At 46.3% G+C, this 26,168-nt stretch overlaps 1 protein-coding gene across 2 annotated transcripts in view; it reads right to left on the bottom strand.

Moving 5' to 3' along the window:
- The window catches only part of GFRA2 (GDNF family receptor alpha 2), a 216,693-nt gene that overhangs the window by 108,786 nt on the left and 81,739 nt on the right, over nucleotides 1–26,168 (bottom strand). Inside the window, exons 8-9 of one of the 2 annotated variants that reach the window (XM_080926002.1) lie at nucleotides 24,720–24,773; nucleotides 23,141–23,760 (exon numbers count right to left, since the gene is read on the bottom strand). In XM_080926002.1, coding sequence (XP_080782128.1) covers nucleotides 23,638–23,760; nucleotides 24,720–24,773 — 177 coding nt within the window. In that variant the 3' untranslated portion in view covers nucleotides 23,141–23,637. Of the gene's footprint in view, nucleotides 1–23,140; nucleotides 23,761–24,719; nucleotides 24,774–26,168 lie in introns of those variants that run through there. The other variant, XM_080926003.1, reaches the window with a different exon arrangement.

Consider the following 26,168-nt stretch of genomic DNA (forward strand, 5'->3'; position numbering starts at 1 on the left):
TACTTACTGAAATTTCCGAAGGCATCCTTGGCTGTCCATGAAATTGTCTACTGTGAATGACAGTTACCTAAAAATACCTTCCAAGAGGGTCAATCTGTTTCCCCTACCAAATAAGATGCTGTTCCTAATAGCTTGGGTCTCCCTAAAAGACATCCCTGCTTGCCCCCTAACCCCACTCCCCACCCCTCCATTCCTGGCCAAGTTGATGCTGTAGGGGAGAAAGGAAGGAGACAGAAGTAAAGAGAGAGTAAACAGAGCCCCATTGCCCCCCAGGAGTTGCTGAAAGGCTAAATATGCTTGGAAGTTAGAGCCTAAATCTCTCTGTGCATTTGGCTCAGGAAGCTGGGAGCACAGCCAAGAGTGGGCGGGCGGGGGCAGCAGGAAGTGGGGCCTGCCCTCCTGCAAGTTTACAAAAAAGAAACTGCAAAGTCTCCTTAGAGATGGAGTTGAAGGTTGACACAGCCTTTTGTTCTGCCCAGGTGCTGATGGAGCAAAGTCAGACAGGACAGCCAGCCTGAGTGGGTGGAGTGTCCATGAGCCACAGTCTGCCCTGGGCTTCCTACTGCCAGACCAGCTCTGTAGTCTGTGCTCCACGATGCGCTACGAAAGGCATCCTTCAGAAGCAGCTACCATTTGGAGCTGAGAGCTGCTGTATCTTATCCGAGGGCTCCCCATCACACCAAAGCTCTCTAGGGAGAAAACACTGTGCAGTAGAAAGCAGGCAGAGAGCCTTGGCAGAAGAGCCTCTGGAAGTGTCTCAAGACAACTTCCATTTTACTAGGGGGAACTGAGGTCAACAGAGGAAAGGAGGAGTACCCCAGTGCTCCTAGGAGGGAGAGCATATTCCTCCATAAAATGCCATGGCAACAATAGTAGCAGTCAAACAAGGTGTGGAGGGGCAGAGTTATGATCCAGGCCAGGAAGGGTGGCAGGGAGACACGGAGCTGTTCTTGCCAGCGCCTCCCACCAGAAACCTACCGCAGCCTGGGCCTCGGCAACTCCCATCTGCCTCCCAATCTGGGCTGTTAACAACTCACTCCAAAACTCCTAAGTCTTTCCAAGACAGATTCCCATGAGTCTTTCAGGACCTCCTGGAGAAGCAGGAAGGAAACAGACATTTTTCTCCCACACGAAGAACAAGCAAACAACAATAACAAGCAGGAAAAGCAAAAAAGAAGAGTGTGGGCCAAAGGTCAGGATATGGGGGTTACAGCACCCCGAGCAGCTGACCAGGGTCTCAGGACACAGTTCCCCCATCTTCTGGACTCCATGAGTCTGACTGGAATGCCCCGTGGCCTAAGCCTCTTCCTTGTCCTCTTGGCAAAGTGCTAAGCTTCTTAAGAATTTAAGGTGCTGATGCCTAATGCCATCCTCCCAACTTTTAGATACCCTCTCAGAGGCCAAGACCAGCCTCCTGCTCTCAGCCATGTGGATGATTCCCTGTCTTGACCTTGAACAGAAAAGAGCATATGTGCCTACATCCAAGGTCCAGGTTGACATAGACTCAAAGCAGCAATTACAGCAGCTGTCACCCAACTGTACCTGGGACAGAGACTGGATCGTGAAAGGAGGGAAGGGGAAGTGCTGGAGCAAGAATTGTCCTTAGAGTCACAAGACCATCCTGTCAGTACCCTAGCTGAGGGCCAGTGCCCCTGGGAGGGAGAGCAAAACAGGGGGCTCACTCTCCTGGAAGTCCTCTACTACCCATTCCTTCAGAAGAAGGTAGAAGGTGAAAGCAGTGTATCTTTGGGTGCAAGGAGATTCCACAAAGCTCAGAAGAGCCCAGAGGAGGAGAGACAAGAGTTTGCTGAGGTAAATCCAGAGTTATAATACAATTACACAATAAAAGGCAGTGAATACCCTTCTCCCCCCGTACATTGAGAAGATTAAAATTTCACAGAATACACCAGCTCGCTAGAGACAGCCATCCCACAAGCTTCGTGTGTTCTGAAGATGGAGCCCAGCCCATGGCAGTGCTGATGGATGTCTAAGGGAGGGAGTAGGATGCTGCTATAGTTCTTCTGGAATGTTCCCCAGTTTTTTGTGTTAGAGGCTTGGCCTTCAGCTTAAGGCACTATTTAGAGGTAATGGAACCGTTAGGAAGTACGTTCCAGTGAGAGGAACTTAGGCCATTGGAGGTATGTCCTTGAAGGGGTTATCAGGACTGGGAGCCTTCACTCTGCCTTTGCTTCCAGGTCTCTCTGAGGTAACCAAATTTTCTCCTGGCTGCCCACTTCCTGGCAGCCATGACAGTCTGCCTCTCCAGACTCCAAGCAAACATAAACTGAAACCTCAGATACCAAGAGCCATAATAATTATTCACTCATAACTGATTTCCATGGGTATTTTGTCATGGTGACAGAAAGTTCACAGATGTTCACACATCAGACTGGGACACAGGATGCAAGATGAAGGATCTTGATGCTTCAAGAATGAATGTCTTCCTGTCTGGTTTGTTTTGATTTATGGGCCTCGAGCAAGGAGATTTCTCATATTTTTATGCACCTCGGTCAGCAGGTACCCCTGGGAAAACGCATGTTGGGAAGACCATCATAACTGAGGCACTGGGTCTCTGGATTGATTTCAACAAGTTCTAAGTGTAGGGGTCAGGGGAAGATGGCAGGTGTCCTAATCCATCCCTCTTCTTATTCCCTGGAGCTGAGGTCTCACCAAACCTGGAGTTAGGCAATCAGCAAGCACTGGTCCTCTCCTCTCTGCCCTTCCATGATGCTGGGATTACAGGACCATGTCAACGCGCAGGTCTTCCTATGGGTGCTTCGGATCGGAACTCATATTCTTATCCTTGCACAAAGAGCACTGAGCTGTCTCCCCGGTGGTTCTTTGTGTAAATATAAACACTAATGAATGTGCAAGGTAATATTTCTTCTCTTTACTTTACAAAGCCAGTGTATGTAATTCATATGCTCCAAGTCAGTAGGTTCTCTAGCCTAACGGAATACTCTGAAACAACTTCTTTTCTGCCTCTGCAGCATTTTCTAATCCCTCCAAACACATTCACCAATCCCCTGTTGACTGGAAGCTCCAGTCTTCTGTGCTATCGAATGACTTTGTGTATGTGTGTCTCTACAGCAGTACAGCCAGACACCAGAGGATGGATCCTCAGCAATGGGACCAGAGGGCAGACACATTTGTGACACGGTCGACATTATTGCCATTCTCCCATTAAGAGGGTTCTTTGGGTTTTTACTCTCACCCTGCAATAGTGGAGACTCACACTCTCCAACAACTTTGCCAACATTGCATTTTTGTAGAGATTTGGTGGGGGGGGTTGCCCACCAAAGTGGTAAGAAACAGAATCTCTCCATGTGGTTTTGATTTGCATTTCTCTCTCATCATGAATGGGCTGCTTGCCTATTCATGGGCAAAGGGCATTTGCATTTCTTTCTTTGTGATTTCAATGTTCATGTCCTTTGACCATTTTCCATTGGGTTATGGATCTTCTCAATTTCTAAATCTTTTTATACTAAAGGGATTAGTGCTCTGTGATATGAATTGCAAATACTTTTTCCTCACATTGTCAAATACCTTTTGACTGAATATGGTGCTTCAGATACAGGCAGAATATTTAAATATATATGCCTGTATTCAAATATATCCGTCACTTTCATGGCTTCTAGATCAACACCATTCTTACAAAGGCTATCACCATCCATGACCCCAACGTTTTCTCATACTTCTTTTTCTTTCCTGGCTTCTACCATTTAAATCGTGGCTTCATTTGGAAGTTTTCTCAATCCATGGGGTGAAGTCTGGAAGTCTGGAGGCAGACTATTTTTGTTCCTGAAATGGCTTCTCTACTGTCCCAATATCATTGATCAAGGTTCTCTTCCCTATTGTCCCAATACCATTGATCAAGGTTCGAGTTTGCAGGATCTGTGGTGAGGCAGAATAAAATGCCAGCCACACAGATAAGGTCCTGAGTTTGTATCTCCAGGACCTATTTAAAAGCCAGAAGCTGTAAGCTAAGAACTGGCGGGGGGGGGGTAGAGGTAGCTACAGGTAGATGCCTAAATCCATCCTAGCGAAATCCACAAATTCCAGGTTTGATGACAGATCCTGTCTCAAAAGAAAAGAATGGTGAACAATCTAGGAAGGCATTCAGCATCAATCTCTGGCCTCCATATGCACACTTCCACATGTGCATGTGCTTCCACCCACCAGCACCCCTCCCCCAATACACACTTGCATTTGCTACAGTGACAAGGTAACATTTGTACCATAGCTTTCTTACACATTGTCTTAGGGTTTTAATGCTATGAACAGAAACCATGAACATGGCAACTCTTACAAAGAAAGAACATCATTTAATTGCAGCTGGCTTACAAGTTCAGAGGTTCAGTCCATTATTATCAAGATGGGAGATGGCAGTATCTGGGTTGGCATGGTACAAAAAGAACTGAGAGTTCTACATCTTCATCTTAAGGCTGCTAGCAGAATACTGGCTTCCAGGCAGCTAGGTATTAAAATCCACACTCACAGTGACACACCTACTCCAATAAGGCCACACCTCCAACCCTGGGCCAAGCATAAACAAACCATCACACACATAAACTGGACTTATCTTGATTCTGCTGTTCAACCTCAACAGCCTACCTATCTGTGCTGACACACACAACCTTAATGGGTAAGACTGCACCGTGTTTTCTGGTTGTCTCATAGGACGAGTCTCTCCATATTCTTCTCTCTTTCTTTTTCAAGCATGTTTTACATGTATCACCTGATTATTTCCCAACACAAACTTTAAAGTCCTTTGCCCAACCCTGAGAGGAGGAAGCACCTGTGAGACATTTCTCTTAGTTACAATGTACCCAATCTGTCCTGTTCTTTAAAGAAGCCGCAGCAGAACACGTTTTTCTAGTCCATTCAACACCATAACAAAACACCACACACTAATTTATAAACAACAAGTGCACTGTTAATTATTATAGAGGTCAAAAACACGCCAAGAGGTGGCAAATCTGATGGGGCTTGAACTTCATAAGAGGGCTTTCTGAGTCTCCTCGCATGGAAAGAGAACGACGTCTAAAAGCATAAAAGTATACAATATCAGGTCCCCATAATAGTCCTCATGGCGTGGAAATATATAACACTGACTTTGAAGAAAATATATCAAAATAGACTTTGAGATTCAGAGGTTAAAGAGAGGGGTGTTCCTGAAATGCAGAGTTGAGTTTCACCACAACGTTGAAGCTCTTGGACTAAAGTTTTCCTTGTGTTTGCACTTAGACTGCAACCCCCATCTAACAAGAGCTTCCCCTGCATACAAGCTTCCTGTTGGTTTAGGGACCATCAGATTCTAGCTTCATGCCCAGGATGGCAGTTGCCCTCAGCTCTCTGCACATTTGTCCATCATTTGTACCTGGTCTTCCCCCTGGTATGCCACACCTACTGAGCATCCGCTGCTCATTCACCCAGCTTCGTGTCCAGCACTCAACAAACCTCAGGAAGCCACTTGAGCCTTCCCTTTCACCAATACTCCCTGACACTGAGCCATTGGAATGCTTCTTTTTCTATCTCATCTAGGCTACAGAGCACTCAGTCTATTTCTGTGAGGATGTCTCCAAAAGACCTTGGTGTTAAGCCAACAAAGGAGAATCCTGTCCTTTTCAATATGATGTGGCATCATATGACCCACTGAGGACACTCAAAGACTAGAAAGGTAGAGGAAGGTTGAGTGCACTCTCTTTGCTGAATGACTGCAATGGAACCATCAAGGGTGTTCTGGTTATGAGCTCAGACAGACCAAGTGCTCATGCATTTCAAGCCTTTCGACTTGAACTAAGATTACAACATTGGCTTTCCTGGCTGTCCAGCTGCCAGATGGCAGACCCTGAGACTTAGCCCCCATGGCCATGTGAGTTAATTCCTTATAACAAATTCCAGTCTCTGTGTTTTCTATTGACTGTTTTTCTGATGGACACTAAAACACCACCTCGTTGGAGCACCCCAGGCTGTGTACTGGGTCTATCTCTTTGTATTCTGTCCACATTGCCTTCATCAAAGGCGGTCTCCTCCATTAAACTCAGAGCTTCTATAGACACAGACTTCATTTGTATTCCAATAATGGCATATAGGAAATACACAAATATGTTAAAATATAAACAAGCCATCAAACAGACAAGGAGATGGCCCTGGTAATAAATCCTCCCTTTCCACCACCACCATGTACACTTACTATGATTAAGTGACCTTGGACCCAGTGTTTGCTGTGGAACTCTGTCTCCTGCCTGTACCATGCTGACTTAAAAGCGAAACAACCCTGGTGATTTGCACGAGATCCTCACAAGACCCAGCCAGCTAACATTCCACCAAGGAAACAGAGAAGACAACTCATGAGAAGGTGCACACAGTCCTATATCCTCAGATACACAGTTGCAAATAGTTGCTGAGTAGGAAGGTAAATTCTTCTTGGGTGATATAGCATCCCTTAAATCGCCCATGTTCCTGTAAGTTCACCAAACTAGACCTGGATGGAATCATTTCTTTATTCTGTGCTATGTGCTGTATTCAGGGTGAATAGATTTCTGCCCCCATCTCCCCCAAGAAAAGTTATCCGATGATATTAAACATGTTTTAGCCTCAGTTTCCATGCCTAGACAATTCATCTAAGAACAAACCAACCCTCGGCACTATTTATACTATTAAATAAGATAACGCATGTTAAATGCCCGGCCTGCTATCTGGTACCTGAAAAGCACTGAATTAATAGGTACGCCTATCACTGCCGCTAATGATAGTTCAGTTAATAGAGTTCCACGTTTGAGTACTATGTTTCACAAAAAGATCTGTGCAGGGCTCAGGTGTCAGGGACACTTGCCACAGACAGAGGTGGGAACTTGGTGATGTACTCTGCTCCTTTCCAACAAAGCATCCCTCCTCCAGCTGTGGCCCAAGCCAGACGTGCAGACTTCCTGCCTCTGCAGACTCAGGGTTTCCTGGTGCTCCCCCTCTTTCCAGCAGGTGCCTGCTCACGGAGAGTCTGCGGATACCACAAAGGTTCTGCAGTGTGAGTTAGCACCCTGGCAGCCCCGGAAACCCCGCAGGGAAGAAACACCATCGCGGGCGCCAAGAATTTTCCAGAGCATTCATCAGAAATGCTAGCTGAACAGCAAACCCCAACTTCACATAAGGTCCCACCGGAAAACTGCTGACAAAGGCCTGCTTATATAAGTGAGGCGGCGGATAATTAGTACAACTGCTCCCCAGAAGAAGGGGAAAAAACAGCCCCTCGGGCCCCCACTCTGTCGTCTAGAAGGAGACCGCAGCAGAGTTCCTGTGTTAAACCAAGAATCAGGCAAGAATTTTGCTCACGTGGATTGTATAAAAATTTGAAAGCATCAGACGACTGCCTGCAAACCCAAAGGCAAAAAGGTCAGAGTTCAGGATGGACTCTTCTGGGAGGGGCTTCCCTGTGCAGCTTCATTCTCTGGATAGGTGGGGAGGAAAAGCCAGTGTGGAGGGTTTATGGATAAGATTCCCAAACTCTGGCAGGAGAAGCCTATGCTAGCTTTAAATTTGCCATATATAGCAGGCTAGGTCCCAACGTGTGATCTCCCTGCCTAAGCTTTTTGGGTGTTGTGATTATAGGTATACATCATCATGCCCAACTTCCTTCGGTACTTTTAATGAAGTATTGCCTTGGGATCCACAAGGCTCAGCACATAGGCTGTGAATAAAAGATTCTGAATAAATAAATAAACATCTCCCCATATCGCAGGCCAATAGAGATTCCCAACGGACCAGAGAAAAGTTGGTAAACAAGGTCTGAGGAGGGGTAGCAGGCAGGTCAACCCCAGCATAGTGTGCCCAGCTGCCCCCTGAACTCAGGACCAGACCCCCTTTGTCCCAGACCCCAGGAGGCTAAGACTTGTTCTATCCAGCAGAAGATGCTTTCCTCCTAACTAGGAAGGGTGGGTGGCCAGCTCTCAGCCATGTGGAGTGAGTTACTGCGGGATAATAAACTGGTGAGTGCTTCATAAAGAGACGCTGAATAAATAGGCTGTGCTTTAAAAGCCCTTGAGTGTGGGTTTAATTTTATACTGAGAGTCACAGTTTGAAGGCTGATAAATGCCATCGGCGCCTATGTCCAGGGTGGACTCAGGAGAGAGGGGAGGTGTGTGTGTGTGTGTGTGTGTGTGTGTGTGTGTGTGTGTACCTGCTCAGACTTCAGAGGTTGACTTCAGTCTTTCCTCTCTGCATGCATCCTCTTCCCACCACTCCATCACTGATCCTGTTTTTCTGCCCTTGCCTGTTGGAGTCTCCGACTTTGAACCCAGCCTTACAAACAAGCCAAAGACTTCAAAGTTGACCCCTTGCTTTCCCCAGGAGCCATCAGATCATGTCGGCCAAGGGCAAAGGTGCCTTCACCAGAAGAAAGTGAGGTCCTCTCAGCTCCTACAGGCAGGACCAGTTGGGGTCAGATTACAAACCATCTTAAAAGCAAGCATCAGAGAGGTGCCACCTGCTCCGTGTAACCCTTTGCACTGTTCCTCCAGACACAGGGTAAAGAGCACTGACCAGGCCCCGGGCTACAGTTCTTGTCCCAGCTCCACCACTGACTGCAGGAGGTGAAGGAAAAAAACCCACCTCCATCCTGGTATTTAACCTTTCTGATTGTCAAGCTTCTCCCATAAAATTCAGCTGAAGACGGCTGCCCAGTCAGTCTTACATCATCCCTGTAAGGTTGAGATGAGAGCAGACAGAAAACCACATCTTGAAAGCAGAGCATCTGTAATTACCCATGGTTCATTGCTCTATACTATCCAGACCTGGCATGAATCCCACCATTGCTTTGCTGCTTCTGGGTAGTGTCAGAAGCCACTACTGAGAGGACAGAGTCGGGCTCCATGTGCTAGATGGTTTCTGCCGGTAGACGGGGCTGGCAACACAAAGGAGGGAAGCATTCTTGCCTAAAGTCAGGACCCCCAGAGTTCAAGGCCAACTGGGTCAGTTCAGCGCCTCACACACTGAGGGAGTCAAAGTCAGACCCTTCCTGTCATGGCTGCTACGGTGGCTCTGTTCTCCAAGTCCTTGCGAGCACCATTTATTCTGTAACCTGAAAACCAGATGCCCAAGGGTGTGTACAAGGAGCAGCCTGGCTCCAAGGAGCTAGCATTTACATCGGAGTGCTGGGAATCCCAAAGCAGCTCTCTGATAGAGGGATCTTGTTCCATCATAAAGATTTGCTGAGGACTTCCTGGGGCCTGAGCACTCTGTCCTCTACTCTCCTGGTTTGTGCCCTCTTCTACCTGAGGAAAATACCATTACTGATACCTTCCGATGGCGAGGAAGGTGAAGGATTTGACCAGACCCTGATGAACGTTAAATTAGCCAACAGCACAATGTTGTAAATTCTGTTGATTCCCCAGTCTGTGTGCGGAGCCTCATTGACTTGCTGGCTGGAAGTTGCTGAGAAGGTTTTGCACAAAGATACATAGTTATTTGTTTCTGTAGCCCACCACAACCCCATTGTGCTTGTAACATTTCTTATTACTATGCAAAGATGTCTGACAAAATTAAAATAAGGATGGTTTGTTTTGTTCCTATGGTGGTACAGGCCATCACAGTGGGAAAAGCATGTCAGAGGTGTGAGGTGTCTGGTCATATTGAATCTGCGATCAGTACACATTCCGGTACTACAGTCACTTTCTCCTATTGATTCATTCTGAGATCCCAGCCCACTGGATGGTGCTATCCCCGTTCAGAATTCCCACTGGAATTTCCCCTTCAGCCTGTTGAAGCGTTTGACTTCCGAACAGATAGCCTTACAAGCAAACCAAAAACCTTCAAAGTTGACCTGTCCGGAAATCCCCACAGGTCTTTTTCTAAGTCCTGCCGAGTCGACAAGATGAACCAGCCTCCCTGAATGACTCCTAACAGCCTTAAAGTTGTGTTTATAATAGAAGGTAAGCAACTGCAGCTCTGTAGTCCAGAACGGCCTCTTGATCCTCCTGCCCTAGCTCTTAAGTGCTGGAATTGCAGACATCCACCATCATGCTGGGCACTACACTTATTCTAAAAGATAAAAACCCACAAAAGAAAAAGGAACAGAGAACTGTACAGGAAAGCTGAACTAAATGCATTCTTTAACTATCCATCCACTCGTATAGCTCTTGATGCAACAAGCACTTCTTGAGCATTTCATACATTTCAGATACTTTGTGCTTTATGATGAATGACATAAGGTGGAAAACACAATCGCTAGCCTCAACGAACCTAAAGGTGTGTGTGTGTGTGTGTGTGTGTGTGTGTTGTGTGTGTGTTGTGTGTGTGTTGTATGTATGTGTGTGTATGTGTTGTGTGTGTGTGTGTGTGTGTGTGTGTGAGAGAGAGAGAGAGAGAGAGAGAGAGAACACAACAGAGAGAGGCCTCTTTATGTTGGTGTACAGGAAATAAAGCCATCAGCCTAGCAGTGTTCAGTTTAGGTTTAGAGATGAGCCTGGTTCATCCAAGGGCACTGAAGCAATCCTCCTGCAGTCCTGGGGAACCAGAGAACGTGGCTAGAAGGAGGTGTGAAGAGAGGTTGGGTGGAACATTATAGTTTTAGAACCAAAGTTCAGGTTGAGTTTCCCAGCATCAATGCACACAAGGGAAACACAATCTGGTCCAATTTGGTCTCACATCAAATATGATGGCCTTTCCCATGCTAAGTCAATCATCCCATACATCAGATGTGATAAGACGCTACCTGGAACAGAAAGTGTCCTACAGAATGGGTTTTCAGGCAGTGTGGCCTCTCAGGAAACGGCCATGATTTACAGCATCTCCCCACAAGACCAAGTGTGGGAGCTGGAATATCTGCAAGTTCACACCGATGGCAGGAGTTCGGCTAATAAATCCCTGCCTGGCTTACCAATGATTGGACTTAACTCAGCAACTGAACAGAACGGTGGTCAATGAAAGCGCAAATGCCAGAGGATATCAGAAGGGAAGCTTTGCTTTAAGAGCCTGCTAGGCATCAGGCTCTGAAGCAGGTGCTTCACATATATTAGCTCATTTGCATCCCAGCTCTTCAAAGTTCATGTCAAGAGTAATAAATTAAGACTTTAAGGTCCCTTAAACACTGAGTTGGTCTATGTGGTGAGCTGGCAACCCTCAGCTCTCATCCCCACCATGCATTCCAAGTTTCCTGGAACTCTTTGTCCCAAACCACTTATTTGACAAAGGAGGAAACTGGGACAGAGAAAAGCTAAGTGGCCAGGACCTCACTTTCTTGAGCCCCTGTTAGATATCTCTCTTAGCAGGTCTTGTCTCTACCCAGTTGTGGCTCCTACAATTTCTACAAATGTTGCTTCAGCAGGGAACTAGTTAGGACTTATGCCTCTCTGCACCTCAGAGATATGGTCACTTCCAAATAGCTGAAGGCCAAACCTAGAATGTCCCCAAAGGGAAGACACATCCTGGTCCCCATCTGAAAAGATGCGGCATCTCCAGTCCTGCCCATATTTTATTAGAAGGTATCTGCCATGGCAGGGGGAAAAGAAACCTGCTGGAATAAGGGGATAGTTAGCCCTCCCTCGATACGTTTCTGGGGATGCATCTGTCTTTCCAGCCACTCTCACTTTGATTTTTCTCCAAGTTCATGGTCAAGCAGTTAAGGACATTGTTTTAAAGCCAACAAGAGACCTAGCAATATTCTCCACTAACTGCAGAGGCTATCAAGAGACCAGCAGGCTCTCTACTCTCCCTGACACAGGACAATTGAATAGCAAGCAGCATCCACCTGCAGGTGGCTTCTCCCAACCTCTGCCAGGCCCTATTATTGCCATCATGGCCACCTCATGGTCACCTCAGGCTATCAACAGCTGGGTTATGGCATGGTCCGGTGGAGTAGCTCTGGGTTCTATGAGCCAGTCATTTTCCAGCTGCCTTCTCTTTGGCTTGTTAGCCAATCAACTCTCCCCAAAGGAACTCAAGTTTTGGTTCAGAGAATTGCAAAGGATTCTACCCACTCTCTAATCTTTGCCACCAAGAGACTTCAGACTATGTGTATGTACGTTCACACACAGTATGACAACAGTAAATCCACAATGCCCTCTCTCCTCTCAGTGCACACACAGTGTGCAAGAGGCTGAAAAAAAAAAATACTATGGTCACCTGGACATCAAGGAGCTGTGGGAGGCAATACTTTTAGAATCATCCTCCCCAGGTAGGGGACAACATGGTGTCATACACACACTGACACATTCAAGAACATGACTGCTAATGAATATAAGAAGCTACAGACCTAGAGCTCCCTCTCTTCTTTGTCTCCAAAACATGGAAAGAAGCCCAAACTTTTCTTCAGCTGATGTTTTGCCTCATTGCCTCTGATTCCCAACCCTTGGCTCCAAAATGACACCTGTATGTCCCATTATCAACTGTTGGGGCCCATCATTATCATAAGGACACTGTTCACTGGAGGAATCTGTTTATGAAGTTTTGTTTATTGGCCAGGCACATTGAAATCCTTCATTTTGATCATCCTCCAGAGATAGTGTCTTATTTCCTTTCTATTTCAAGAGGCAGCTGTTGATCTGCTATAATGGCCTGGTGATTTCTGACAAGTACCTCAGCCCTCTGCGATGGCCTTTCTCAATCACACAACCTGAACGAATAAGATGCTGGCTTTCCCCTCTGTTGTCATCAATAAATAAAACCCAACTGTTACCCCCCTCCCAGACTGGCAACTTAACCCTTGTGGGCCCAGACACATCACTAACCTCCCAGTACATTTACTGAATAAACAGCTGTGATTCAGGGCAAGTACACAAATAAATTCAGAAATTCAGAATGCACAGGGAGACAGTCTTCGGCCTGGAAAGTGATGTTGTGTTTGTTTGTTTGCTTGCTTGTTTTGTAGGAAGGTAAGCCTAGGACAGAGAGATCGAATAAGAGAATAGGGTGATTGAGAACCTGATAGTAATGTGGTTTTTGGCAGCAGAACTCATCAGATCTTGCATAAATATGAATCCAAGTCTGAACCAGTGAACAGCCTCCCACCCTAATGGGTCTGGTCCAACCTTGTTCCTATCCTGAGTCTAAACTAATGGGGCTTTGCTGTCTAGATTTAAACTTTCATCTTGTCCTAAGTACAAGAAAAGTTTCCTAAGCACATTAATCGTTTTCTATGAGATTGCATGGTTTCATGCAGCTTACCTATGAGATAAAGCTATTTTCCAGGGCAGGAGAAAATATATACAAACTCAAGTTCTAGGTTATCCCTGCAGTGAAACAAAGGCTCTGGACTGCCGTCAATAGTAAAAAAAAAAAAAAAAAAAAAAAAAAAAAAAAAAGGGGGGGGGGCTAGTTCAGAACCCCTGGTCCTCTCAACATGCAACCTAAACCCTGTGCTGGAATTCCCTACCAGTCTGTGCCAACCTTCTTTCAATCAATCAACAAATATTAGCAGAAACCTCTCTTTCTCTCTCTCTGTTCCAGGAGTTAAACCTAAATCTTATAAATAAATATTAAGAATGACCTCTTGGACCTTACATCATAGTGTGAGAAGGTAAGAAGCATGCATGAGCACATGCGTGCGCGTGCACACACACGGGGGGGGGGGTGTCTTGCACTGCACAGTGATATTAGTTGGTGATAGACTACACATGTGATAATGAAGGTACCATGAGACTCTAGTGAGCTGTGAAAGTCCTGCCTCCTATTCATAATGGCTGTCACAATGCCAGAGGGCGGTGCATTGCTCCTGTTTGTGGTTGAGATATAAACAAACCCGCATAAAATTGCAAAGCATCCAATTGTGCACAGTACATAACATTTGACAAATAAGACTAAACAACTGTTCCTGCCTTATGTGTTTGCTGTCCTTTCATTGCTAGTTTAGAGTATATCCTTCTGATAAACACAAAGGCCGACTACAAATCAGCATCCCCTGTTGCTTCAGCAACAGCCTCCCTCAGCAACCAATTAAATGCATCTCTTGATTGTATCAAGAGGTCATGATCACCAGTGACCCAGACTGTGTAGGGTTAGTGTCAGCAGTTGGTGACATTCATGAAAGGAAATGGCTGCTCATTGCATTTCTCAGAGCATAACCCTGTCATCAAGCAGTGCATGCCTTCATGTAAACACGTGTACACATATGATCTGTCAAAGGGTGCTCAGGGGAAGAATTAAGAATAGGAAATCCTGAAAAGAGAAAGAGGTATCCTGGACAAACAAGGCCTCTTAAGTAGCTACCATTGAGTGAGACCTGCAGGAAGGGATGGGGAGGGGGGAGTCACTGTCATGAAGAGTACACAAGCTGAATGGCATAGCCACAGCAAAGACCCAGTTTGTGCAGGAACCAGTACAGAAGCTGCAATGGTTGGAACAGAGTATACAGAAAAGGCAGCTAGGGAAGAGATCAGCAAGGTCATACCAGAGGCAAAGCAGAGAGGGCTTCATGGTATGTTGGGAGGGTTTGCTCTCACATCAAAGGTCATTTTTATTCATTTGAGTGAGCCTCCCTTAAAACTTTCCAATTAACTCATGTTAAAGCTGTGAAGTTTGGGCCCAGCTTGTAGGGTGGGCACAAATGCTCCATGGGGAAATTTGGAGAGGCTGAATACTGGAAGAACAGTAGCAAACGTTGGGGGAAAGCATGTGGGTGGAGCTAGTGGCCTGCCATGTTAATGAATACCTGGTGGGACTCTGCCCTTCACGCCATTCCTTTCCAAGGGCAGGATTGAACAGTGGGCAGAAAGCAGATAGAATGTTGGTGGAAACTAAAATGCTGTCAGTTCTGGATTGATGCTCCCCCAGGCAAGAGGATGGACAATTCTAAGCTGAACCAGAAACTTATAAGACTGGAGCCCCTACTTCTCCATGGCCTAAGAATTGTGAGCACAACACCTCCAGTAGAAATCAGAGAGCTACGGAGGGCCAAGCAGACAAAGTTCTACAGGAGCAAGACAGAAGAGGGTATTGCTGAAGAGAACCATTGCATTACAAGTCTGTGTTGATCTGAATTTGTAACAAGACCTGGCAAAGAAGAGAGACTTGATCATACAGCAGACCTACCTACAGTCACATTGGGCTATGCCTTATAAGGAAAATGCCTAAGCATTTAGTAAACATTGGCCTAATAACAGCAGATACAGAGAGACTGAAGCAAGGAGAAAGCTGTTGGGGCAGCAGCCATCAAGGTATACAAGTTAGACATCTTCCAAATGACAAGCAGACCCTGAGTGAGCCTTCTTGGAGAGGGTCTTGTTCAGGGTGTCCCCAGGAACAAGCCACCTTGCTGCCAAAAATCAATCAGTTGACCATACTGGTGGCAGAGAAGGTATGATTCCTACCATTGACAAATTCTATCTTGAAGTTTTCTGTTTGGACACTGGAGTCCAAACAGAAAGGTCCAGGACCTAAGTCTAGGCTCTCCCTAAGAGATACCAGGAAGTAGCTAGCCTGACTCTCTGGGTGGAGTCCACTGAAAGGTGCAACCTCAGTGAGGCATATCCTAAGGGATTTGGACTTACTGACCCACCAGCTAAGACCCAAAGAGGCACAAGTCTCACAGGGCCCAACTTTCCACTCACAGCAAGATCTCCTAAAGAGGATGGCTGCATACAAACACTCCTTGAATTGCCTGGGCTTTTTCCGTCTCTGCCTCAGACACACTCAGTAAGCTACAGAAGGGCAAGTTTGAGAAGATAAATAGGGTGGCATCACTGTTAGAATCAAACAGTATCCCTCGACCACTTCAAACTGCCAACAAGGCAAAGAGACCATCGGTTCATCAGCGCCTGGATGCTATACACACTTCGCAGAGGCAACGCTGCCTCCTGATCCCTTAAGTGTGTGTAATTTTAGGTTACTGGGTCCCTCAAAAAGCCCTTTCACCTTCCTCAGTGAATAAACATGAAGGACGGTGGAGTCGCAGGGGTGTCATCCCGTGAGATCTGTTCAGCCAACCAGGCTTTCAGTCAGAACAGAGGTGAAAGCAGGTCTTTCATTGTCAGCCTCCAGTGCATTGTGAGCAACGAGAAGGAAGGCCGAAGACAAAGCAAAGGAGTGTTTTTCCCTGGGCTGCGGGTGCTCCAACGCCTTGAGTCAACTCACAGATCCACCTCGGTGGCTGTGCAAACTCCTGCCTACAGAGGCATATCGGAGGGTTTGGTCATTCTCTGTCTGAGTGGGCCACAGGCAAGAGACTCTGTGACCTCTGACTATTAGGTAGTTTAGGGGCCAAGGCAGAGACTCAGTGTGTGCTCCCTCAGGTAAAGAAGCCTCAGAACCCTCCAGTGTATCTCAGCTCCCTGAGATGCCAGCACTGGCCTCCTTAGACAAGCTGTCTTGAAGAAAGAGAAAGGGACCATCAAGGAAGGTACACAATTTGTCACCTATACCTACAGTGAACACTGGGGCAGCCATCCAGAGCTCAAGACTTGTGGAATAAAAATTGACACAGCCAAGCGGACTGTCACTGTTTACTGAAAGAAAGATGAATTTTGTCTCCTTGCAAGTCGATCTACAGTAGACCAGTGAGTTTAGCAGCCGGCAGCACAGATTCAGAGTCCTACTGTGGAAGAAACCCGGTAAACAAGCATGCCCCATGCCCTCTCCTTTTGCAAAACAGGGAGGTGGGGTCCAGGAGATGACTTGCTGAGAGCCTGGCAGATGTACCCAGCCATCTCTGAACATCTTCTCCCCTCCAATCCCTAACTGGCAGCTGTTCTTTCTGGAGGCGGCCATTCCTGTGCCAGCACACACAGAAGCCTCTGTGCAAACTAGGGAACAATGGGCTTGCTATCATGAGACCCAGAGCAGGTGCACAACTGGATGAGTTGAGCGTAGCTGGATCTTAGCCCCATTCACCCTGCTGGACCAACGTTCCAGTATAGGGGCACAGACTCACTGTGCTGTGCTCAGCCAGCCCCCATGTGCCCATTCTTTCACTTGCACTCCTGGCCTCACCATAGAACAATTTCCCCTTGCTTTCTCCATTACCAGGTGCCCCTGAATTCACATCCCTTCCCATGTTAACTAACCCACCACCTCTCTTCCTCCACCTCATCCCTTGGCTTATTTCAGCCCCATTGGTTGTCAGTTACTACTTACCACCAGGGAATGGTGTTCCAGCTGCTTTGGATTGACAGCTTGCACTCTGAAAAATGTCTTGAGATAAGGTTGGCAAACTACAACCCATGGGCCAAAGCGAGCCAGTGTCTGTTTTTGTAAATAAAGTTTTATTGGCACACAGCCTAGTCTGATTTTGACATGGTGCCTGTCACAGCTGTTGGGCTAGAGCAGCAAAGCTGACAAGATAGCATGGACCACAGAGTTTGTTCTGTTTCCTTTCTGGCTCATTATAAAAAAAAAAAAAAAAAAAAAAATTGCTAGTCAAGCTTGGTGATGTGAACCAGTAATCCCAGACCCTTGGGAAAATGAGGTGGACACAAAGTTCAGGGATAACCTATACAATGGAGTGAGTCCTTAACCTGGTTCGAAATAGTTTTAATTAATTATAACTTGGTAGTACAGTACCCGCCTAGCAGGCATTAGTCCCCAGATTCAATCCCAGTGCAAATAAATAAAGAAAGAAAATTTAAAAATTACTAATTTATCACAATCTAAAAAAACTATTATAGGACCCAAAAGCTCACTGGCTAAGCTAATGCCACCAGGAAACAGATGCCAATATTTGACTCAAGGTTGGAATTAGGACAACCTAGATTCCTAAAGGACAAAATAACCTTTGATATTTTGCTGTATTTAGATCTTACCTTCTTGCCAGACTTGAGGAAAGCCATGCTGACAAGCCCTGAGAAGCTGGATTTGGAAGCCCAGAGCTTCCTCCCTGCAGGAAGTTCCTAAAAGCCCACAGTCTTGTAAAGACATCTCTGTTTTTGCCTTAGGCCCAATGAGGGACCACATGGCAGTCAGCCTCCAGTAGGCACTGACCTTCCCAGGAGCTCAATTCTGTGTCTAATCGATGTGTCCTGTTCTCAGTTCTAAGCTGGTACACTTGCCCAGGCAATATGCCCTCTGCTTTCATGCTTGAAGAAGGAACAGCCAATCATAGGACTCCAGAGAATGTGACATTTGGATGCTCTGTAGCCACCGTCCCTGGTGACTCTCACATCAAATCAACTGTAATTTACAAATAACACAAGCATGTCTGTTCTCTGCTCTCTGCTCTCCCCACTCTCCCTGCCCTCCCACCTCCAGTTGGCAGGGCTTCCAAGAGCAGTTCCCTAGAGTGTAATGGCAGTCATATCGCTGTCTATTCCAGGGAATCCATTAAAAAGCTTCTTAGTATGAAGAACAAAAGAGGAGAAGCTCCAAAGGTGATCTCAAGCAATGAGTCTGGAAATCAAGGCAGGTGCTGAGGGAACCTGGGAGGCCCAGGATATTGGCTCCCATGTGTGACAGTGTATGGCTTAGAGGTCACTATATGCCAGGCACACAGAATATCCCTAGTAATCCTGACTATCCCTAGAAAGTCAAATTGATATCATGATTTCCTTGATGAGTCAAATCAAGGATGCAGGATATGATATCCTAGTTGGTTAGTGGCAGATTTAGAATTCAAATCACATCTCTCCAAGTCCCAAATTCAATCTTTCTCCTCTTAAACATCAACCCTCAAAACAGCCTAAGGTCAAGAAAGCAGGAACTCAGACCATCAGTTTCTTTCCTAAAGGGTCCATCTTCCCAAAAAATTCATTTCCCATCAAGGTCGTTAATCCATTCCAGAAAATCTGAGATAATGATACTGATGTAGATTACCAATCTCCATTCCCCCTGCCCACCATCAAGGCCTCAAGCCAAGGTCCTTTGCCACTAAGTAGAAGCCTCCTTCTTCTTCTCTTTTCTTTCAAGTATACAATGTTCTTGATTTTATGATACTGTCTGTAGAACTCCATTGCCTTGCAGGCTCCTTAAGATATACTTAGTTCTGTCTTTTGATGGTCTGGTACCCAGAGCTATACAAATGATGAGGATGATGGAAAGGGAGAGAAAGGTGCAGCAACAAGCCCCCAGAAGTGACTGTCCCTACCTGGGAAGATACGGGCCAGCATGGGCAGGTCATCTATAAAGTAATTCGTTTACGTGATTTCAAAATAGTATGTTGCCCAGAAATACGTGAGCATTTGTAAAATCGAAGATAAGAATATTTCAAAGCCTCCTCATTGTGTTAGGTTTTGTTTTCAATAATCCTGTTATGATCCTTTCAAAATGTAAGGCCATCCTCTTCTCCCATGGAAGGTACAGCATAAAACCCTACTTTGTATTAAAAGCAGGATATAGTAAAGAACATTCTCTTGAGTTGAAACTCTGCACAGCTTGTGTTTTGTTATGTTTATGTGTGTTCACATGTGCACTTGTGTACATGCACATGTGCGTGCCTGTGTGTGGAGGCCATAGGTCAACGTGGTATCTTCCTTGATCAATTTCCATCTTTCCTTTGAAGACAAAGTCTTTCACTATCCTTAGCATATTAGCCAAAGCGGCTGTCCAGCAAGCCCTTGAGATCCATCTGTCTTCTTAGCCTCAGCACTGTGTTACTGTTTTACATCATCACAAAGAGTAAACATGGGTGCTGGGGATCCAAACTCGGGTTGTTTAGTGTGCATGGCTGCCATTACATCACGCCAATGAGTCATCTCTTCCACGAGCACTGCCCCTTGCTAACATCTTCGAGAAGATCGCAAAGCTCTTTCTGCGCACTTGTTTTAATGTAAGAGATGCTCAAAGTTGTGTAACTGGGTTTTTAGATCAACATTTAAAAATTTCAAGCCACCAGGTGGTGGTGGCACACGCCTTTATTCCAGCACTTGGGAAGTAGAGTGAGGCAGATCTCCAAGCTTGAGGCCATCCTGCCCTAAGTTCCACAACAGCCAGGGCTACACAGAGAAACCCTGTCTCTCAGGAAAGAAAATATTTAAGCCATTCCTCAGCAAACTGGACATGCAGCCCTTGTCTAAAATATTGTAAGTGTGTCTAAGGAGTGGTAGACATACTGGTCAGAAAAACTAATTCCTTCATGATAGCCTGAGAGTTGGCTTCTCCATCACTCCCCATTGCCAGTTCTTTCTCTCTTTCAGGGCTCACTTAGAGCTGAGAAGTACAACCTGAGTGCTTGTCTAATAGAACTTTGTAGGTGAGGCTACCAAGGTTGAACAAGAAGACAAGATTTCCCATAAGTGACCAGAAGGCAGCTTTTCACTACTTACCACTACCACAAAGAATATCGCCTGTCTTATTTGTCACTTTGGGTTCCAAATGGCTTTGACTTTTCCTTAAAATTTTAATCATTTTCAGAAGATAAACACCAACCCCCATGGAGACTCTTAAGAGTAGAAAACAGCCCATGAACACATTCACTTGTATTAACTTGGAGCGTGTGCTTTGATCCCCTGGCACCCTGGCTCACTTGATAGGGCTTGACTTAAATCCACTCAACAAATTGAAAAATTCTGGACCAAGAATTTCTCCAGCCAGAATTTCTCCCTGAAACTTTGCTCTTCTGGGAACAAAGGGAAGTCTACCTCTTTGGGCATTTGGCAGTCCATAGCTAGAAACCAAGATACACACACACACACACACACACACACACACACACACACACACACAAGTACACACACAAAGAAGCAGCTTTGGTATAACATCAGGCTATAGCAAGTGGAATTAGCAATTGCCAGTGAACAGAAAGTATGGCACTGGACAGCTGAGGCCGGACTCCTCAGTGAGCATCTCAGAAATCAGAGGAGCCTTTGTGGGGGCCTGGTGATGACAGAAGGCTGCCACCATTGCTTGCTGGTATCCAGAGGGTCTTTCGGACACATCAGAACCTGAGTATCATGTGCAAAGTTTGTCTCTAGGAAGCAACAGTAGAATCTGGTTTGACCCCATCCCTGAGAAACCTGTTCTATTTTTCCTTGCAAAGGCAGGGTTTGGGGGCTGGGGAATTAAGAAAATTCCCCTGTGATTAGTTTCAACATAAGGCAGAGATATGGCTGAGAAGATTAGCACAAGCTCAGAAGGAGACAAGCAGCATCACTCCCATGTTGTCCAGAATACTGAGCTCATAAACTGACCTCCTTAGGCCTTCAGCCTGGTCTGGTACCACAAGAACCGAGGCCTGACAAGTCAGGGGCTAATATCCAGGCTCTTGTCTGAGCATAACCACCCATGACAAACGTTTCCCCAGCAAGCGAGGAAGCATTGAGATGTAGCTTCAGATTTGACAAGGTCTTAGCATATGAGCTGTGTCGGCCTTGCTGACAGACACATTCCTTGGATGAGGAGTGTTCTGGAACCCATAGCTAAGGAAGCTAATGTCACAATGTCTGGTGATGGAGGTAAGCACACAGGGTCAATGGATAACCTCAAAGCAACTTAAAATTGCTGTCTATGGGTCCTTCCGCCTCCTCCTGGTCCCAGCCTCCAGAATCCTTTAGATGTTCTCTGCTTTCCCTTGTAACTCTTTTTAGTCTTTGCTGTTCACAAGAACCATGTATTTTCAACTGGCTATCACAGTAAGGCTGAGGTGGCTGAGAAGAGGGCTGGCTGGCCCACTGTCCTTCCTCCAGGCTAAAGCTGGAGCACACCATGCCAGTGTCACCATTGTGAACAGATGTTACTAACATGGGGACAATCAATAAGAGCCATTTGGGCAGGGCCAGGACTAAGAAACTGAAAAATGATGTCAACCAGTATGGTGACACAGCAGGATCATGGGCAGCCCTGTAAACATAGGCAAGTCTTTCTGTCTCCATCCTACTGATCTCATGCATGTATATGTGTGCCTATATGTATGTATGTATGTATATATTTGTACATTTACATATCTATACATACATACATACATACATACATACATACATGCGATCCCAGTATCAAACTAGGACTCATGTGGCAAATGGAGAAAGATGGGCAAAAGGGACAGAAAGAAGGGGGGAAAGCCTGCTTGCTCTAATGTACCCCAGTCCACAAACACTAAGAATTATCTTTCCATGTTGAGATTTAAGGATTAAGGTTCCAGTCACACACTTCAGGTAGATCAGAAATCCTAAGGAGACACCACTCCGTTATATATAAGGTCGGCAAAACCACCCAGGCTGCTTATAAAACAGACATATAAGCCAAGATAGATGTCAGGGTCTCTTCTGTCTTTACTATCTTCCAATCACCCAGCAACAGACATCAGTGATGACTGAAAGGGTGAGACAGGGGGAAACAAGACCCTATAGGCTCAGTACAACAATGGACTTCAGACCCACCAAGTAACACTTGTGTGAGTTCCATCCATCATTCACACCTGGACATGTATACACGCCAGCACACACATATACACATATATATACATATCCCCCAAACTGAGCAAGACCATCAGGTAAGCATTCAGTAGGTGGTGCTGGGCCAAGAACAAAACGTAGGCGAAGTCACACAGGAGTGAAGCACAGGGCAACTCGCTTCCTAGTACGTTTATTGGAGCTTGGTTAAGAGTGAATGCAATCGGGAGTCCCCGGCCACAGCCCCATCAGCCCAACTGGACCAGAGCTCAGGGGTCCTGGTACCTTTCTTCCCATCATAGACAACATTATTAAAAAAAATAAACTTTACAATAATACATTTTCGCTCATCTGTAGGGTATTATTTCCATAGTTTTGCTTCTTTTAAAAAAAAATGAAAGAAAGAGTAAAATCACAGGATATATGGATATGGATATACACATGTTGAGAAAGAAGACCCAGTATGTACAGACAGTGCATGAATGTCTCAGAAATGAGGAGAGAGAAAGCAGAAACAAGAAGAAAGAAGGGGCAAGCTTGGGAGCCCAGCAGAGTGTCCCATACACACATCCAGCTAGGGTCTCCCCAGCCCCACTCAACAGCCCTTCTTCCCAAGAAAGACCCACCAAATGGACCCACAAAAAAATTCAGAAACAAACAAACAAAAAAAAAGCCAACAGAGGATCATTTCTCTTTGACTTCAAGATCCCTTGCATGAAGGAGGAAGGTGCATCTTGGAGCTGGTGCTCAACCAAGGCTTGCTCGTTCCTCCTGTAACAGCTCCCAACCCCCGCTAGACAGGAGGCACCTCGGCCTGGAGTAGCCATGGGGATTCCTACTCCAGACTCAGACACACTAGGCCACATAAGGGCTGGGGATGGCAGCAAACCATTTCCATCTTTGAAGCCAAGAGGAAGAGGTGACAAGGTCCTTGTGGCCAGCCCTGCTTCCTTGCTGACTGAGACTCTCTGTGAACCTTTGGGCAGGTCCCCAGAGTAGGCAGCTGCAATTGTCCTTTCCCCAGTTCACACCAGGCACGGCAAAGTCCCTTCCACATCAGCATCTCATCTGGTCCAGAGAGAAAACACCAGTGAAGGGAGAAGAGTCTCTCAAGAGCCTTGAGCCCTCATTGGTGCTGGGTGTCCCTTGCAGGGGACTTCTGGGCAGGCTTCTGACTGCCCGCCTGCTTGTCTGTTTGGTTTAGAAAAACTTCTCCAGAGAAGAAACTTGGGAGGAGAAAGGTTCAGAGACAATGTAGGAAAAAAAGTGTTTTTGCCAGGGGAGTGTGTGTGTGTGTGTGTGTGTGTGTGTGTGTGTGTGTGTGTGTTTCCATTTTTGACAGGCGGGAGTTCATATCTGGGTTGCTTGAAGAACGTTTGTGCTGGGTTCCAAAGGCCTACAAGGCCAAGATCAGCATCAGGAGTGGAAGGGCAGTCAAGACAGCCAACCGTCTGGCTCTGCTGGAGCCTGAATAAAGTTTGATCACCTTTTTACTCCCTGGGCTGATATTTGTCGTAAGCTGATCCATGGCAGGCAGAGGAGAAAACACATACAAAGAAAACAAAAGCCTGTCAGTAGGGCTGTGGTCAGATGAAGAAATAGACACACCAGAAAACTGCTCTGAGCCTGCCTCTCTCTAGGCACACAGAGACCTTCCCTTGCCTCTCCCTGGCACTCCAAGGGCAGAGCTATGTCCCAGGGAACTGGGCAGGATAGTAGGGGACACACACACACACACACACACACACACACACACACTGAGAATAGCATTGTGTGCTCCAGAGAAGAACAGGAAAAGGCATGGAGGCACAAGCTTATAATCACAGCATTCAGGAAATGGGCATAGGAAAATCATAAGTTCAAGGCTAGCCTGAGGTACAAAGTGAGTTCAGTTCCAGTAAGGACTGTAAGATAAGATTGTATTTCAAAATCAGCAAACAAACAGAAAAAGATTCCAGTGAGATAACCAGGCCCTTTGGGGTCCATAAGGGCCAGCTTGACGGGGAAGAAGAAGAAGGTCACTGTCACCCTGCTCCTGATTGCTAGGATGACCTTCCTCCAAAATTCCCCCACCCTTACACCTCTGACAGAGCTTCCCTCTCACTCTCTTGCAGAATCTTGCACCACCATTCTCTCACCTAAGTTATTATCCTGGCTCTATGAGCCACTCCTATGCCCTGGACATGAGGATCCTTCAAGACTCTGGGTCTTTCTCTACTTCTGTGCCCTATAACCACTACAAAACTATGGCCAAGCTGTAGTACTCAACCCATCTGTCTCAGAGGAAACTGGGGGTGGGAGGCTCAGCTCAGAGTAGCTACTTGTTACCCACAAGGAGATGCCCACACCACCCCAGAAGTGTAAGTTCTCACTCCTGCCCAAGTTGGGACAGAAGTTCAGCTGACCCAAGGGCTCTGAGTTCAAAGTTCACCTAAATAACAGTTCCTCTGGGCCATCCCCCACTGTGCCCCTACTCACCTCTGTGAAGCACATGCTTAGCTCTTTGGAGTTGTTGGCCTTCAGTCCTTGCTCCTAGGGAAAGAAGGCAGGACAGGTTAGCAGGCTCTTCAGGTCCAGGTCTCATTAGTGCTGTCATTTACGGCTGGCACCCTTGAGCACAGGGTCCGTACCAGATGGTACTGACTGGGTCCCATGCAGCACAAAGCATTTGTCATCATTTTTATCCTGGTTCCTGTGAAGTCCCGGAGAAAACTTTGATCTCTAGTCTGCGGTATTTTGTGATCACCAGCCAGCCATCCACATCTCTCAATACTCTTCACTGCTACCCAAAGACGAAGACCAGGCCCTTCCCTTGCACGGCAACTCGGCAAATGTTTTGCTAAGTGCCTGCAAGTGCAAATAAATAAATGCCACAGAGAAAAATGGCTGCCGGGTGCCAGCTCATCATTTGCCATTGCTGCTGGAGAACTGCGGTGGAAAGGATCATGAGTCCTCATCTGAGTTCAGGAGGGAAGAGTGCTGGGATTGATTGGTGATGCCTGTCACTAACGTTAGGGATCTGGCGATCGTGCTTAGTTATTTCTACCCCAAACAGATGCGTGCACCTGGGCAATATGCAGATGAGGTGAGGGACGAGAAGGAAAGCAGGTTTGGTAATGCTCCAGAATTCTCTCCCTTGACTTAAGTACGTGGCTGCAGGACCAAAGGATATTCCCAGTCAACAGTTCCCTGCTGCCAACACTGTGATAGAGAGACCCAAGAGAACAAACTGAGAACATGGAGCATCTTTTTGGCTTCAAAAGACTTGGTTCTCACAGCAATTGTGCGGACACTCTGGCCACTAGAAGCACCTAGGAAGCCCAGGAAATTATGCAGAAGTCACTGTCCTTGGCTAGAATTATCAATAATCTCTTGGGCACCACAGGTAACTGATTATCCTGGGCATCTGGTCAATTGAGTGCAGCCCCAGCTGTCACTTAAATCCAAGCCAAGAAAGTGTGATAATCCAGACTAGAGGACCAAGAGTAACCAGACCTAGGAAGAGTCTGCTTAAGGCGACAGTACCAGGGTCCCCAGATGACAAAATCTGGTCCAGTCAAGCCACCAACTACCATTCTCTTTAGAAGGCCCTGAGTTCTAGGCTCTTGAATCTCCGAAGATAGGCTTCTCCTCTTCCAGGAACAATGCCACTCTAACCATGCTCTGGGCAACCACTGCAGGGAGAACATGCCATCCCTTCTCCAAGGCTGTGTTCTATCTTCACAGTCACCCACCTGACACCTTCCCCTTGCCATGTCACATCTATTCTTCCTGTGCACCACCAAGAAAACTTGCACCCCGCATCACTTTCTATCTTAATTATCAGGTGTGGCAAGACTGGCTTTCAGGGGTTCCCTAGCAGTCCTGTGTCCTCTCCCTACTTTTTGGTGTTTACTAAATATGGAGCTCATATAAATCAGAGTCAGA

This window comes from Micromys minutus (genome assembly GCF_963924665.1).
Source record: "Micromys minutus genome assembly, chromosome: 12".
Classification (NCBI taxonomy): domain Eukaryota; kingdom Metazoa; phylum Chordata; class Mammalia; order Rodentia; family Muridae; genus Micromys; species Micromys minutus.